The sequence below is a fragment of the Nyctereutes procyonoides genome, unplaced genomic scaffold (assembly GCF_905146905.1).
Source record: "Nyctereutes procyonoides isolate TBG_1078 unplaced genomic scaffold, NYPRO_anot_genome, whole genome shotgun sequence".
Classification (NCBI taxonomy): Eukaryota; Metazoa; Chordata; class Mammalia; order Carnivora; family Canidae; genus Nyctereutes; species Nyctereutes procyonoides.
In genome coordinates, this window is record NW_026575037.1 from 8,793,505 (window position 1) to 8,808,789 (window position 15,285).

Below are 15,285 nucleotides of genomic sequence, written 5' to 3' on the forward strand. Positions count from 1 at the left end.
CAGAACAGAAAAAAATCTTTCCATTATTAGGGTAAAGTGCTATATAACATTTTTCAAAGGCGTATAAAATAGCCATGTTATGCGGCACCTGGGTGGCTCAGTCAGTTTAGCAGCTGCCTTCCACTCAGATCATCATCTTGGAGTCCTGGGACCAAGCCCACATTGGGCTTCCTGCTCAGTGGGCATCTTCTTCTCCCTCTGCCCCTCCCCCTGCTCATGTGCGCTCTCTCTCTCTCTCTCTAATTAAATAAAACCTTTAAAAAAATATAACCATGCTACAAGGTTTTGTTTTATCTTCTTTTAATGTTCACAGTTTCAGAGACTCTGTTATATTCTGAAACACCAGCATGGTTCTTTGCTGGTATGTGAGTTAAAAAAAACTCTGTATCACTTATACAAGTATTTGCTTAGAAATACTAAAAGGCCAAATGAAAATAAAAAGTATATTTTAATAACTAATTATACAATATTCAGTAATCTAATGTGATGGCTATAGCCAGGCTTCTGGCTTCCCCTTTATCAAACAGAGAAGTGTATTTCCTTATGAAGCATGTGTTTTTAAATTCAATGACTATTTTAAATTCCTGTGGAAAAAGATTAAGAGAAGCTATACATAGGATAGAATACAAATTTGATGAACGCAGTAAATCTCCTAAAGAAGGAGAAATTGCACACAACTTTTAAGGTGCTTCTCCAATGCAGTAAATGTTCAGCAGGGCTTATATCCTTGAATTAATCATTTGATTTCTGTCTTACAAGAAGTCTTTACTAAAATTATGTGTGAAAGGGAAATAGCAATGATAAATTCAGTTCTTAGACACAACATAAAAAGAAATCTACATGGTTGGAATACTTCAATGCTTATATGAGGTCAATAATCATTTAAAGTTAATATGAATAACAACATACAAAAAAAGCTTTTCCACATAATTTTCTATGAATTGACCTAAAGGATTCATTCTTTGGGATACTAAATTTAAACACATATGCATAATTCAACATCTGAAGATACCATTGAAAGAGTAAACAAAATCATATACTGTGATTTTTCTAATTCAAGATTATTTTAGAAACAAACAAAAAAAATTATTTTAGGGCAGAAGGCACCTTCATAATTCTATTATGGATTCTTTACAAGTTAAACATTATAGGCATCAGATTCTTCTAGACCAAAGATCAATAAATTATGCACAGTATGATTCCAAACATGATTTTTTAGCAAAATGAAGAGTCATCTCTTCACTTTCCTCCTATTCCCATTAGACCTGCTGCTGCCCACAACCTCTGAGCTATGTGCAAAAGACAAACACTGCCCACCCCTGGAAAAAGAGAAAAATCAAAGACGGCAACTGGATGCCATTTTTAAAAGTAAATCTTGTTCAAAATCATACATGATTTGTGGATTTTCTCTTTTGATAGAACCAACTAAATTATGCTTCCATTTGAGATATGGAAAATGTTTCCATACATCTTGAAAAAATGCTCTGAAGATGTGTCCAAGAGATCGTCCCATGTCTCATATAATAATACTGCTTATAAATAACTTCTATAGTGAAAGATAATGCCTGGAAAATGTCTATATTTTAAAAATTGGTAACTTTAAAATTGGTAATTTTTAAAAGTCATAAGGCACTGAAGCAGATGCTTTAAATCCCCTGAGGTAATTTTCAAAGATACAAAACATTTTCCAAAAGTTAACATTTCAAGGGAAAGAGAGAGAACTGTGGTATACCTCCCAGAGAATATGTTTCTGTTTTTGTTTTGTTTTAGCTTCCAGAATGCTTAATGTTAAAAATCTGTGTTCAATAATTGTTTTACAATAATTGTTTGCACATGTTTCTTATTCTTCTTATTCTTCATTACCTGGTTCTTGTGACTTTAAACTTGGCTTAAACCATCTTGTGCTCAGGTTGTTACTTAATGGCCCTCTTATACTCACAGTTATTTTTCAAAAGTAGACAGGATACACTAATACATAAAATAATAAACAGAATAGATCATTGCATATTAAGAGTTCAAAAAAGTCAAGGACTAACTGAACATCATAATAATTGTTACATATACTTTGCTTTTTAAAGCTATAGTAAGAAAAATCTAGTTGTCTGACTTTAGACAAATCACCCTCTCAGGGCTGGTTAGTCTACTTATAAAACATGAGCTTTCATAACATTTGATCAGTGCTTTTCCCATCTTTTTCTTTTTAGCAGAAACTTTTTTTTTTCAAAGCCTACATGAAATCTCCATATATAAATTGCTAAAAGAAAACTGCACAGCTCAAGTCCCACCAACTTCCCAGGTTTCCCATCAATCTTTCCACCTCCATTCTGTGGCAGCTACAGAAGCACTTCAGGAAGGTTCTGTGCAACATGGCTTTATTAAAAACTACCAAGTAAGTGGCTGACTATAGTTTCTTCTGGTTTGAGAATTCACTATGCACCAAAGACAAACATTTCCTATTCCTTAACCATATATTTTAGATACTTTAATATACTATTTCTAAAATTAGTACATGGAATGTGGTCAAACTTGTGTGTTAAACACAGTAAGAAATGAAAAAAAGTCTAAATTTCACTTACATACCTGATAAACTGTAAAGTATGGTTTTAAAAGTTTCAAACACTATAAAAAATGATAAATTCACTATACCAAGGAATATCAACAGTGATACCATTAATAGTCATAAGCTCTGTGAACTGCATCCATTCATGCAGCTGCCACAAGTTCCTTTTAGAAATTAGAAGTATAAATGATTAAAAAATAATTGACCAATTTCTTATTAATTCATCTTCACATTTCATGGAATATATCAGCTAGCTTGACTTTAACACACATTGCTAAAGACAAAATAAAAAATCCATACCTTTACAGAGATTTTCATATAGGCTCTCAATGGTTAAGAGCAAATTCTTCTCCATAACTAATCCAAATACAGCCAACCAGTGTTTTCTAAAGCACTGTAATAAATGAATTAAAGTCCATGGTGGTTTCAAATACAGCATCTAAAAAGTATTTAGAAAAAATTATCACCTAATTTATTATTCCTATTATTAAAGAGTACCTATTTAGGAGTTTTCCACATATATTTCTGAGCAAAATATATTAGTTGAATTCTTTTTTTTTTTAAGATTTTATTTATTTATTCATGAGAGACACGGAGAGAGGCAGAGAGAGAAGCAGGCTCCCTGTGGGGAGCCTAATGCAGGACTCGATCCCAAGACCCCAGGATCATGACCTGAACCAAAGGTAGACGCTCAACCACTAAGCCACCCAGGTGTCCCTAGTTGAATTCTTTTAAAATTAAAAGATGTTTTATTAAAAGCCTTTCATAATCTCAAAGTGCTAATTCCATTGCAATTTATATTTTTGTAATATTTATTAGTATTGATTCTTATAGTTTAAGAAACTATATGTGCAAAATGAAAGCACTGTTTTAATCAGAAATATAGTTTTGTTTTGTTTTGTTTTTTTTTAGAAGCACAGTTTCAATCAAAAGAGATGGTCAATTTACTTCCCAACATAGTCAATTCTAGGAAGAAATCAATCTATTTCATATAGCTACAGGAAAATCTATATAGAAAAAAGATGTCAATTATTACTAACACTGGCTACACTCTTGCAAAGACCTGTTTATAAAGGAGATTATGTTCATTTAGTACTACAAGATGTCAGCACATCTTGTTTTGAATCATTCACATGCAATGGCTTTCCCAGGCTCTATTATAAAACATCCAAATCAACCCTCTTAGAATCTTCTGATCATTCCTCATCATCTTGGTTCAATACTTGATAATATAATCAAGCAGCAAACACATCATATTGACAAGTATTAGAATCTCACTGAATATCTAGGATAGATACAACCTACAATTGAGAAGATAGGATGTTTCTACTGTCTATAGATGTGAACAGCAAACATTAAGAAGACCACTATTGCCAAATGTAGTATTTTACTGATTATAGGAAAAATAAGGATGTAGAAGATATAAAATATCTTGCTAATAATGATAATTTTTATACTTTCTCATATTTATATGACATAAGCCAAAATACACACTTCTGTTTCTGAATACATACTCCTATGGGAACTCCCTATAGCAGATATTCTAATTTAAATAAACTACAAAGAGAAGTTTTCCTGAATTCAAATTAAGATCCATGGGGGCAATGTGTCTAACACACAGTAAATACCTAATAAATATTCATTCACTGAAAAAATATAAATGATAAAACATGGTTTCTAATTTTTAGGAAATGTCCACCATTTAATTTTTAAGAAGTCATTTCAAAAACTATTAAAAAATGGGATATAGATGATCACAATGAAGCTTACACATTTTATACAATTCATATTTCCTAAGATAAGGTCATAAATCTTTAGCAATGAAAAAGTAATTTTCAACTAATAGAGTTGAAATAACCACCTCCATCCAAAGGTTTCCAAAAGCAATTTTCATTTCTGTTTCTAATACTGAAGATAAAGCTGTTCCAAGAGATTTTTCAAGATCAGATACAATGCTTTCAAGTAGAATGGGTAGTCCAGAATGTGCAGATTCTTCCTCATAGCTCTCTTCTAACCGTGTTGTTTCTTTAAAACAAATAGTTATAAAGCTTTATATTTAATAGTAAATATTTTACATATATAATTGGTATTTGGCTACAAATACTTCATGTATGTAATTAGTATTTAAATTACACAGAAACCAAACCAATACTTTACTTCTTAAACAGTATTTAGAAACATGTATCTATTGAATAATTGTTTTAGATGCAACATAAATATATCACATAAAAAAATGCTTTCTTTTGACAAAAGCCAACAATATATTTTTACTAAAACAGAAATTTAGGAAATGTGTAATATTTTAACTATAATTTTAGTTTTATTACTTTTTTAAAAGAAAAAATTAAAAGAACGCTTTGCATCTATTTATAATAGAAAGTGAAAATTATGGATCAAAGTGTGTTTTCTTCCAAAAATAATATATTCTTCCAATTGCAACTTATATCAGTAAACTGTTTTTGAAAGGACCAAAATCTCTGGTTTAACTACTTTTATGCCCTTCCCTTTTCAAGTGAGTTTTTATTATATCAATTGACATCATTTCATTAACATTACTATTTTGATACCTGAAGGCAACTGCAATGTCTTTATGGCAAAACGCAAAATACTAAGTGGCTTACATCTACAAATACTAAGAATTTAAAGTGATAGTAACAGAATGAACAAACTGAAAGCATGTTACCCTGAAAAACCATAAACATCTTCCTCTGTCTACTAAATGTCATTTTGAATATTATGACAAAAGAAATTTTATTATCAAAAAGGTCAAATAAGTAGCATGTGTATATATGACTTTTTATACAATTACACATAAAAAGGACATACAATATTAAAGATTTCAGCATTTATTTTTCCAACACAGGAAAAAGGTGGAGTGTGTTTTAAAATTATGTCAGGTTTAATATAACATTCTATCAAATATCAAATATCAAGCTATAGAACAGATCATTCTGATAAAAAAAAGATAAAACAATTGTACTGCCTTTAATTTTCTTAAAATTAAAGAATTAAAAAGTTAAAAAATAATTAAAAATTAAAAACTAAAATTAAAAATAAACCTATTAAAGTATTAAAAATATTATAAACTATAATTTTATAGTTTTAATAAAATTTTATAATTTTATTTTATAAAAATATTATAAACTATAAAAATATTAAAAACTATTAAAAATAAAACTATAAAACTATTACTAGAATCTTTCAAACTCTTATTACTGAGTTTTTATTGCATTAATAGAGGATTATGAATAGGAAGCTAATATTAAAAAGAAACTGAAAAGTCCTATTTCTTAACCATATATTTTAGATAGATACTTTGATTTCTCTCCACTTTGAATATTTCCTACATTTCCTGTAGCTACTATTAATTTAAAGGTATAAAATAGCATGTACATGGTGATTATAAACTGTAAAAATGTATGCAAGTATATGAACAAAAATTCACATTAATTTGTAAAAGCATATGTAGAAGGCAGTAACATTAACTGTGTTTTCTCTTGGATTACCATTATAATTTTCATTTCTTTCTTTCTTTTTAAAAAAATTTTCAATTATTTCTACCAGTTGAGTACCAGCAAATATTTCAATGTTATTTTAAATGTACAAGATGAAAATTTACTATTAATTCCAATTGTTTTCAATGTCAGTACATAAAAGATGATATATTTCTAATTATTTGTAGTAAGAATACTACCTGCTTTCAATTGTTGTTTAGATACACAAGGCTGATGACATACATCTGTGTTCAGAGATAAGTTTAGTAACTCTGCACTCAATTCTTCTTTACTGAGTGACTTCACACCACTTATTAGGCCTTTGTTTCTTAAATTTCTATCATCCCTAAGGTTGGGGTTAGGAGGAAAAAAATATTTTATTTTTTATAAGATAAATCACATGGCAACTCAAAACATGGGATCTAATCAGAGGTGGGTGATTCTCAGCACAGATATTCACAAGGGTAACAATTTTTTTAAACAGAGAAGATAAAGGAATTAACACACAGTAGAGTCACAGCATATGAGCTTTTGAAAATAATTATTATTATATATTGAGTGTTTTCCTGGTACCAGGCACTATTCTAATTCTAAGTATTCTATACTTAGAATAGTGTGTGTATGTATGTGTGTGTACACACACACACACACACACACACACACATATATATACATAAAACAAACCATTTAGTTCTCACAGCAAATCTCGTATGTGTGGTATTTTTATTCCCCTTTCACAAATAAAAAGTTGGGGTATAAAGAAGTAATTTGCCCAAAATTATACCTGGTTAAGTGGGAGCTCGATTTGAACATAGGAATATGATCATCTGAAGAGAAATAAATAGCCATAGTAGGAAAAGTAATTTCCACATTGTAGGCACCTACAAATTTACTCACAGTGAGCCTAAGACAAAAATGGTGAGAATTTGCTATTTGCTGAAAGAAGAAAGTATGAGGAGAGCATGGTGCACAAGACCAGTGTATGTGGCTTTAGAAGAAGCCAAGGTCATTAATAAATGGAAAGACATCTAAGGGCTTTAGTGGGAAAGTGACATGATCAAATCCGTGTTTATTAAATTGCTGTTCTGGAATCCAACAGGCTTCCAGCTTTTGTTAATGGCAGAGTAGCCTGATCAGACTAAACTCTCCAGAGATGAGGACTAGAAAATTAGGACGAAAAAGAAAATAAAAAGCTATCTGAAGGCACTAGGGAATAATGAACAGAAGGCAGGAGCTGGGGGGGAGTCTATCCTCAACACAAAGGTACTGTGCTCGTAATATGGTCCATCTTTTTTTTTTTTAAGATTTTATTTATTTATTCATGAGAGGGGGGGGCAGAGATACAGGCAGAAAGAGAAGCAGACTCAGTGCAGGGAGCCCAAATGTGGGACTCGAACCCGGGACTCCAGGATCACACCCTGGCGCCAAAGGCAGGCGCTAAACCTCTGAGCCACTTAGGGATCCCCAAGGGTCCATCTTTTTGCCTGAGGGCATTCTCTAATTCATCAATAGCTTACAGCAGAAATCATAGCCACAATAACTTTGAAGTCAGAAGAGAATGTTTAGAGCTGGACGGAGCAGACAAAAAGTTAAAGGAGGAACTGAAGAAGGGAGGAAACCACACAGAAGAACTCCCAAGTCTGCATATAAATTCTGCCCAGAAAAAACCAACATGCTGCCAAGAGACAAAGCAATCAATAGAAGTAGACTTGGATATGATGCAGATGTTGAAGCTGATAGGGAATTTTAAATAATTTTGACTAATCTGTTAAAGGGTCTAATGGAAAAGGTGACTAGCATGCAACATCACATGGGCAATTTCAGCACAGATGAAAATCATGAAGATTAAACCTAAGTACTAGCAATTTAAAAAAAAAGCCACAGTAACAGAAATGAAGAATGTCTTCAACTGGTCCCTCAGCCAACTTGACAAAGGAAAGGAAAGAAATTACAAACTTGGAGACAGGGCAAATGAAATTACCCAAAATGAAATAAAAAGAGTAAAAGTTTTTTTTTTTTAAATCCAGTAGCTGTGGAACAGTATCAAACAGTCCAACATATGTACCTGTCTTAGTTATCTATTGCTGAGATAACAAGTTATCCCAAAACTAAGCAACTTAAAACAACACTTATTATCTCACATGGTTCCTAAAGGTCAGAAATCTGAGAGCAGCTTGACTGGTTGGTTCTAGTGCAGGCTCTCCAACAAAGTTGGAACATGCTGTTTGTTGCCAAGGGTTGCAGCCATCTCAAGGTTTAATTAGCCCTCATTCATGTGGCTGTTGGCAGGCCCTCCTCCATCGGCTCTTGGCTGGAGGCTTCAGCTTCTCACCATGTGAGTCTATTCCTTACGGCTGTTCATGACATGGCAGCTTGCTTCCACAAAACAAGTGATTTGAGAGAGGAGAAAGCAAAAGAGTGCCCAAGAAGGAAGTCTCAGTCTTTAATATCTTAAGTTTTATAACCTAATCTGATAGTGATAGTATATCATTTCTGATGCATGCTGTCATACAGACAACCAATCCTGGTACAATGCAGGAGGGGACTACTACACAAGAGCATTAATACTAAGAGACAGGGATCATTGGGGTCATCTTGGAAACTGGCTACTACAGTATAATTCTGTAATATCAGAAGAAGAAAAGGAGGGAATGGGCAGAACTATTTGAATAAACAGTGGCTCAGAATTATCTAAAACTGAAGACAGGGCAGCCTGGGTGGCTCAGCGGTTTAGCGCTGTCTTCAGTCCAGGGCATGATCCTGGAGTCCCAGGATCGAGTCCCACGTCGGGCTCCCTGCATGGAGCCTGCTTCTCCCTCTGCCTGTGTCTCTGCCTCTCTGTTTCTCATGAATAAATAAATAAAATCTTAAAAAAAATAAAAAAATAAAAAATAAAACTGAAGACAGATCGGAAACCGAGATCCAAGAAGCTCAGACAACACCAAGCAGGATAAATCCTTCTTCTCTACCCCTCCCCCAAGGTGTGCCCCCACCCCCCAAAACACCAAGGCATATCCGCTAAAAACTGCTAAAGTAAACTCCTAAAAAAGCAAAAGACAAAGAAAAACCCCTGAAAGCATAAAGTAGGAAAACACTCATTACATATAGAGGAACAAAGATAATATTTACATAAGACTTCTTATAAAAACCATACAAACTAGAAGAAAATGGAGTGACTTCTTTAAAATACTAAAAAGAGAAATGCCTGAGTGGCTCAGCGGGTGAGCATCTGCCGGGGTCCAGGATCGAGTCCCACATCAGGCTCCTTGCGGAGAGCCTACTTCTCCCTCTGCCTCTCTCTGTGTCTCTCATGAAGAAATAAACAAACAAAAAAAAATACTAAAAGGAAAAAAAAGTTAACCCGGAAGTTAATCCAGCAAAAACATCTTTCAAAAATAAATTAATAAAGACATTATCAGACAAACAAAACCAAAAATTTCACTTCCAATAGACTTGCACCTGTCAAAGAAATTTGTTTAGGCAGAAGGAATATGACACCAGACAGAAACTGATTCGAGTTTCATTAAAAATAAAGAAGAGTACAAAAAATTGGAACATGAGATTAAAATATTCACCTTTCCCATATTTTTAATTGCTTTAAGTGGTAAATGATGGAAACAAAATGTAACAAAATATGTGCTTATCATTTTTGTTAAGGTAAAATATATGACAATGATAGCACAAAGGATGGGAGAAAGAAACTGCTATAAGATCCTTACACTACAGGAAGTGATACATTATTTTAAGGTCGACTTTGATCAAGTAAGATATATACCATAAATGCTAGGGCAACCATTAAAATGTTTTTTCAAAAAGGTATAAATATTCAATAATGGAGATAAAATGGCACCATAAAAATCCACACCTATGAAGGAAAAAAGAACAGATGAAACAAAATAATTAGCAAAAAAAAAAAAAGGTAGATTTGATCCAAGCAACTAAATGTATGTGATATAAACTCATCAGTTAAAAGACAGAAGTTACTGGGTGCCTGGGTGGCTCAGTTGGTTAAGCACCCATCTCTTGATTTCAGCTCAGGCCATGATCTCAGGGTGGTGAGATTGAGCCCTGTGTCGGGCTCAGCACTGAGTGTGTAACCTGATTGAGATTCTCTCTCTCTCTCTCTCTACCCCTCTCCTGTTGCCCTCTCCCTCTCGTGCTCTCGTTAAAAAAAAAAAAAAAAAAAGACAAGTTGTCAGACTGGACAAAAAATAAAGTACCAATTACATGCTACCCACAAAATACTTACCTTAGTAAACAGGTTAAAAGTACATGGATGGGAAAAGATGTACCATATAAATACTAACAAAACAAAATTGGAATGGTAGTATTAATACTTAAAAAAGTAGACTTTCAGAAACAGAGACATTATATAATGAGAACGTCAATTCTCCAAGAAGACAATCCTAAACCATCCTAAATATGTGTGCATCCTACTACAGAGTTGCATAATACATGAAGTAAAACAGAACTGAAAAGAGAATTAAACAAACCCATAATTATAGCTAAAGATTTAAATACTCCTCTCTCAATAATCTCAGAATAAGCAATCAGTAAGGTAATAGAAAACCTAAACAATACTATCAACCAACTTGACCTAACTGAAATTTACAGAATACTCCACCCACAGGAGCAGAATACAAATTCTTTTAAGTGCACACAAAACATTCACCACAGTAGACCATACTCTTGGCAATAAAACAAACTAATAAATTTTTAAAAAATCATATAAATTAAACTGAAGTGTAACTAAAGTACAAATCGATAACAAGAAGAAAACTGGGAAATGTGCAAATATTTGGAATTAAACAACAAACATCTAAATGTCAAAGGGAAGTTATATTGAATTGAATGAAAATAAAAATAGAACACCAAAATTTGGGGATCCCTGGGGGCCTCAGTAGTTTGGTGCCTGCCTTCAGCCCAGGGCGTGATCCTGGAGTCCTGGGATTGAGTCCTTGCATAGAGCCTGCTTCTCCCTCTGCCTGTTTCTCTGCCTCTCTCTCTGTGTGTGTGTGTGTGTGTGTCTCTCATTAATAAATAAAATCTTAAAAAAAAAAAAAAGAACACCAAAATTTGTGAGATGCAACTGAAGCAGTGCTACGGGTAAATTTATAGCAGTCTCAAACAAATGATCTTAGCTTCTACCTCAAGAAACTAGAAAAAAAGGGATCCCTGGGTGGCGCAGCGGTTTGGCGCCTGCCTTTGGCCCAGGGCGCAATCCTGGAGACCCAGGATCGAATCCCACATCGGGCTCCCGGTGCATGGAGCCTGCTTCTCCCTCTGCCTATGTCTCTGCGCCCTCTCTCTCTCTCTCTCTCTCTCTCTCTCTCTGTGACTATCATAAATAAATAAAAATTAAAAAAAAATTAAAAAAAAAAAGAAAGAAACTAGAAAAAGGGCCCAAAAGGGCATAGGAGTATTTTCTGGGGTCCATGGAAGTGGTCTATATACCAAGAGGGATGGTCTATATACACCAGCATATCTGCTGTCAACATCAGATAGTTAAGATTTGTGCTTTTCAATATCGTACATTGTCCCTCCAAACACAAAAAATCTTATAAAAATAATCATGTAGGGGGACATGGAGTGTATGGATATAAACAGAAAAATGGGAGAATTTTGGTAATTATAGTTGAATACTTAAGACTTTATTAACTCTTCCTCACTTTGAATATTGTTGAAATTCTCCATAATGAAACTTTAATTAAAAATGAAAAATTATCATTATTATATTTTGAAGAATAAATGGAGGAGAGCAAGTGTGGAGGTAGAGAGCATAAATTAGAGTAAAAAGGAAGTGGAAAAACAGCATGGTGGACAAAGGATGATAGCAGGAGAAGTGAAGAAAAGATTGCACAGGACCCATTAAATTGACCAGATACAGATTATAAGGGAGGAGCAGTTACCAAAAATGACTCCTAGGTTTCTGGCTCTAGCAAATGGGTGCAAAGTGGCACTTTTTATTCAGATGGAGAAAAGTTTGGAAAGAAAAAATCAAGAGTTCATTTTTAGAGACCGGTATGTCTCAGATTCTATGACGCATCTAAGTAGAGAAAGCAAACAAGTAGATGAATATACTAGTCTAGAATTCAGAAGAGAGATAGAGGTATGAATTAGAGGTTGCTGGCCCACATTCAGGATAGCAAATTTAAAGTAATTTCTCTTAGAATTAGGCATGATACATAGGACTGGAAAAGGGTTCTCCTAGCACTATCATTATCAATATTATGATCTTCATTAGCATTCATTGAAGTAAAGTAAACGTATCCTCACAATAAGTAGGTGGGACTTACCCATTAGGCACGATTCTGGTCTTTTAAAAGGAAAAAATAAAAAACAGGCTCCCCTTGAACATGATAATGCTAGAATTAATATCTATCTGACTACAAATTTTCATTTCACTAAAACTGTTACATGTATTAATCCCAAAACAGTGACTGCAGAAATAATGGAGAATTGATAAAGTCCCACCAATTTTCATTCTAAATTGAGCTAAAAAGCAGTAATTACATAACAATTCTCTCAAATTTAGCTTATCTCAAATTCAAAATGATTAACAGATTAATTATTCTATTTCAGCCTTCCACAAAGTCCAAGATGATATATTATTGTAATTCTAAATAACTGAGACAGAAATCTTTACTCCTTTAATCCCAAATAGAATACCATCTTTGAAGACAGTTAAAATGAGAATTTTGTTTTTATCTTTTAAAGTTTCATTTTAATTCCACACTAGTTAACATAAGGCTTTATTATAGTTTTCAGGTGTATAATATGATGATTCAACACTTCATATATTTAAAATGATAACTCAGCCCCCTTATAAGAAAAACCTTAGGGCTATTCATTTCATTCTTTCTTTTCTTTCTCCTTTCTCTTTCTTTCTTCTCTCCTTTCTCTTTCTTTCTTTCTCTCCTTTCTCTTTCTTTCTTTCTTCTCCTTCCTTCCTTCCTTCCTTCCTTCCTTCCTTCCTTCCTTCCTTCCTTCCTTCCTTCCTTCCTTCCTTCCTTCCTTCCAAGATGTTATTTACTTATTTGAGAGAGAGAGAGAGAGAGAGAGCAGGGGCAGAGGGAGAGAGAGAGAAGCAGACTCTCTGCTGAGGAGGGAACCCCAGTCTGGGCTCAATCCTGGGACTCCAGGATCATAACCTGAGCAAAGGCTGGCAGACACTTAACTGACTAAGCCACCCAGGCACCCTGGGCTTTTCACTTCTATAATTACTGCACTTCATCCAGAATTTAGGCATGACTGTGAAACTGTAAAACAAAAACAAAAACCTCCACTTTTCAATGAATACAACTCAGACTCAACCAACAGTTTAAAATTGCTCTTCTCATACACGATGGGTACAACGTTGCTTAACATTAGGTGAGTTTTCTGCCTGTGTCTCTGCGCCTCTCTCTCTCTGTGTGTGTCTCTATGAATAAATAAATAAAATATTTAAAAAAAATAAAGTCTTTAAAAAAATTAGGTGAATTTTACTTCAGAACTACGTTATGAAAATACTAGTTGGGAATGGAGGGGAAGGAGGAGAAAGGTGTGTTGGGTGCTACCTTAAGTCCTTCACGTATATATTATCTGAGAACGCACAATAACTCTAAGTACTTGCAGTAACTCTTACCCTCCCTATATTTTACACGTGAGGAAACAAAGTTAAGCAACTTCCACAGGTCATGAGGCTGGTTAGCAGGAAATCCTGGACTGCAGCCCTCACTCAGTGACCCAGCACCAGAGGTGTACCTCCAACACAAATTGCCTCTTCCCCACAAACTAATTAATCAACCCTCTTGCCTCCTGACCAAAAATTTGTCAAGATTTTCATTTCTGAATGATTTTATTGGCAGATTAAATTGACTGTCCCCAGCTTTTACCAAAGGTTTCTGAATGTCACATAAATAAAATTGACATAAGACTTCATAAGTTTCAAATCTCATTCTTCTATAGCTTACAGGTTATAAGAATGTTATACAGAACTGGATATGCCTACGGGCAGATTTTGAAAATCATGTATGCGTTTGATCCTTAGTCTGGTAGGTAAACTGTAACTTTTTTTTTTTTAAGATTCTATTTATTTATTCATGAGAGACACACAGAGAGAGGCAGAGACATAGAGACATTGGCAAAGGGAGAAGTAGACATCCCACGGGGAGCCCAATGTGGGATTTGATCCCAGGACTCTGGGATCATGACCTCAGCCAAAGGCAGATACTCAACCACCAAGCCACCCAGGCGCCCCACAATATGATTTAAAAATTCTTTGGTATAGTTGCTATTTAAAAAAAAAAAAAAAGAGTAAAAGGACTATGAGACTCACGTGCACAGAATAACAACAGAACAAGGGAATAATTCCTGGTACTGAAGACAGCATTTTAATACTCGATCATCATTGTTCTCGTCACTCAGTCCATCTGCAAATTTAGCACAAACAATGATCAATAAAACCATACTAAAAATATGGACAGTCTAGGCTGTATCTACAAGTCAGATGTATTTACAAGCCAGAAACATCTAAAAGAAAGGACACTTCTTAAATATAAGACACAGCAAACAATGCCTTAATAAGGCAATTCTTAATTCCTTAAGAATTCTGGATCTAGAATTCAGGTAGCATTTTAACAAAGTAGCTAGTTTACTACTAAAATGGAAGAGGATAAGACTACTAATAAACACAAAAGAAAGAAAGTGATCAGTAAATGCCATATTAGAAACCTAAAGCTATGAATTCTAGTCTCATTTCAGTCACTTAGAGACTATAAATTATAGGATTATACAATGCTTAAAATTATCTCTACTTAAAAGAGGTCTGTAAAATAAAGAGCTATGGTTCTACCAGCAACAGAACCACGTTTTATGTGTCTTCTTTTCCTTAATCTCTAGGCAATTAACATTTAGACATGTATAGGAAAAGGCAATATGGGCCCTAAGCAGAAAACACAAAAAAATTCCTACCAAGTGTTAATCAGTGGCTGACAGAGTGTCCTCTGGCATTCTACAAGCCCTGAAGCATGATGTAAAAGTTTGATTTTTGTGAAAATAATGTAATGTGTAGAAACAAGACAAAGACAGTGTTTTTCCTAAGTCCTTTATACCCCCTGCCTCAAAACTCCCTATGTACTTAATATGATTTCAAGGCCACACCTTATACCCACTTCTGGATAAGAATCTTCGGAACCTGGACCCAAAGAGGCCCTTGGTGAGTCTCTTATACACTAAAATTCAAGACATACT

At 34.0% G+C, this 15,285-nt stretch overlaps 1 protein-coding gene across 4 annotated transcripts in view; it reads right to left on the reverse strand.

Annotated features, from left to right (window-relative positions):
- The window catches only part of SWT1 (SWT1 RNA endoribonuclease homolog), a 93,585-nt gene that overhangs the window by 52,246 nt on the left and 26,054 nt on the right, over nucleotides 1-15,285 (reverse strand). For 3 of the 4 annotated variants that reach the window (XM_055319483.1, XM_055319481.1, XM_055319484.1), the window contains 4 exons: nucleotides 14,372-14,465; nucleotides 6,255-6,400; nucleotides 4,422-4,585; nucleotides 2,861-2,999 (listed from right to left, as the gene is read on the reverse strand). In XM_055319483.1, the coding sequence (XP_055175458.1) occupies nucleotides 2,861-2,999; nucleotides 4,422-4,585; nucleotides 6,255-6,400; nucleotides 14,372-14,465 (543 nt within the window). The remainder of the gene's footprint in view (nucleotides 1-2,860; nucleotides 3,000-4,421; nucleotides 4,586-6,254; nucleotides 6,401-14,371; nucleotides 14,466-15,285) is intronic. The other variant, XM_055319482.1, reaches the window with a different exon arrangement.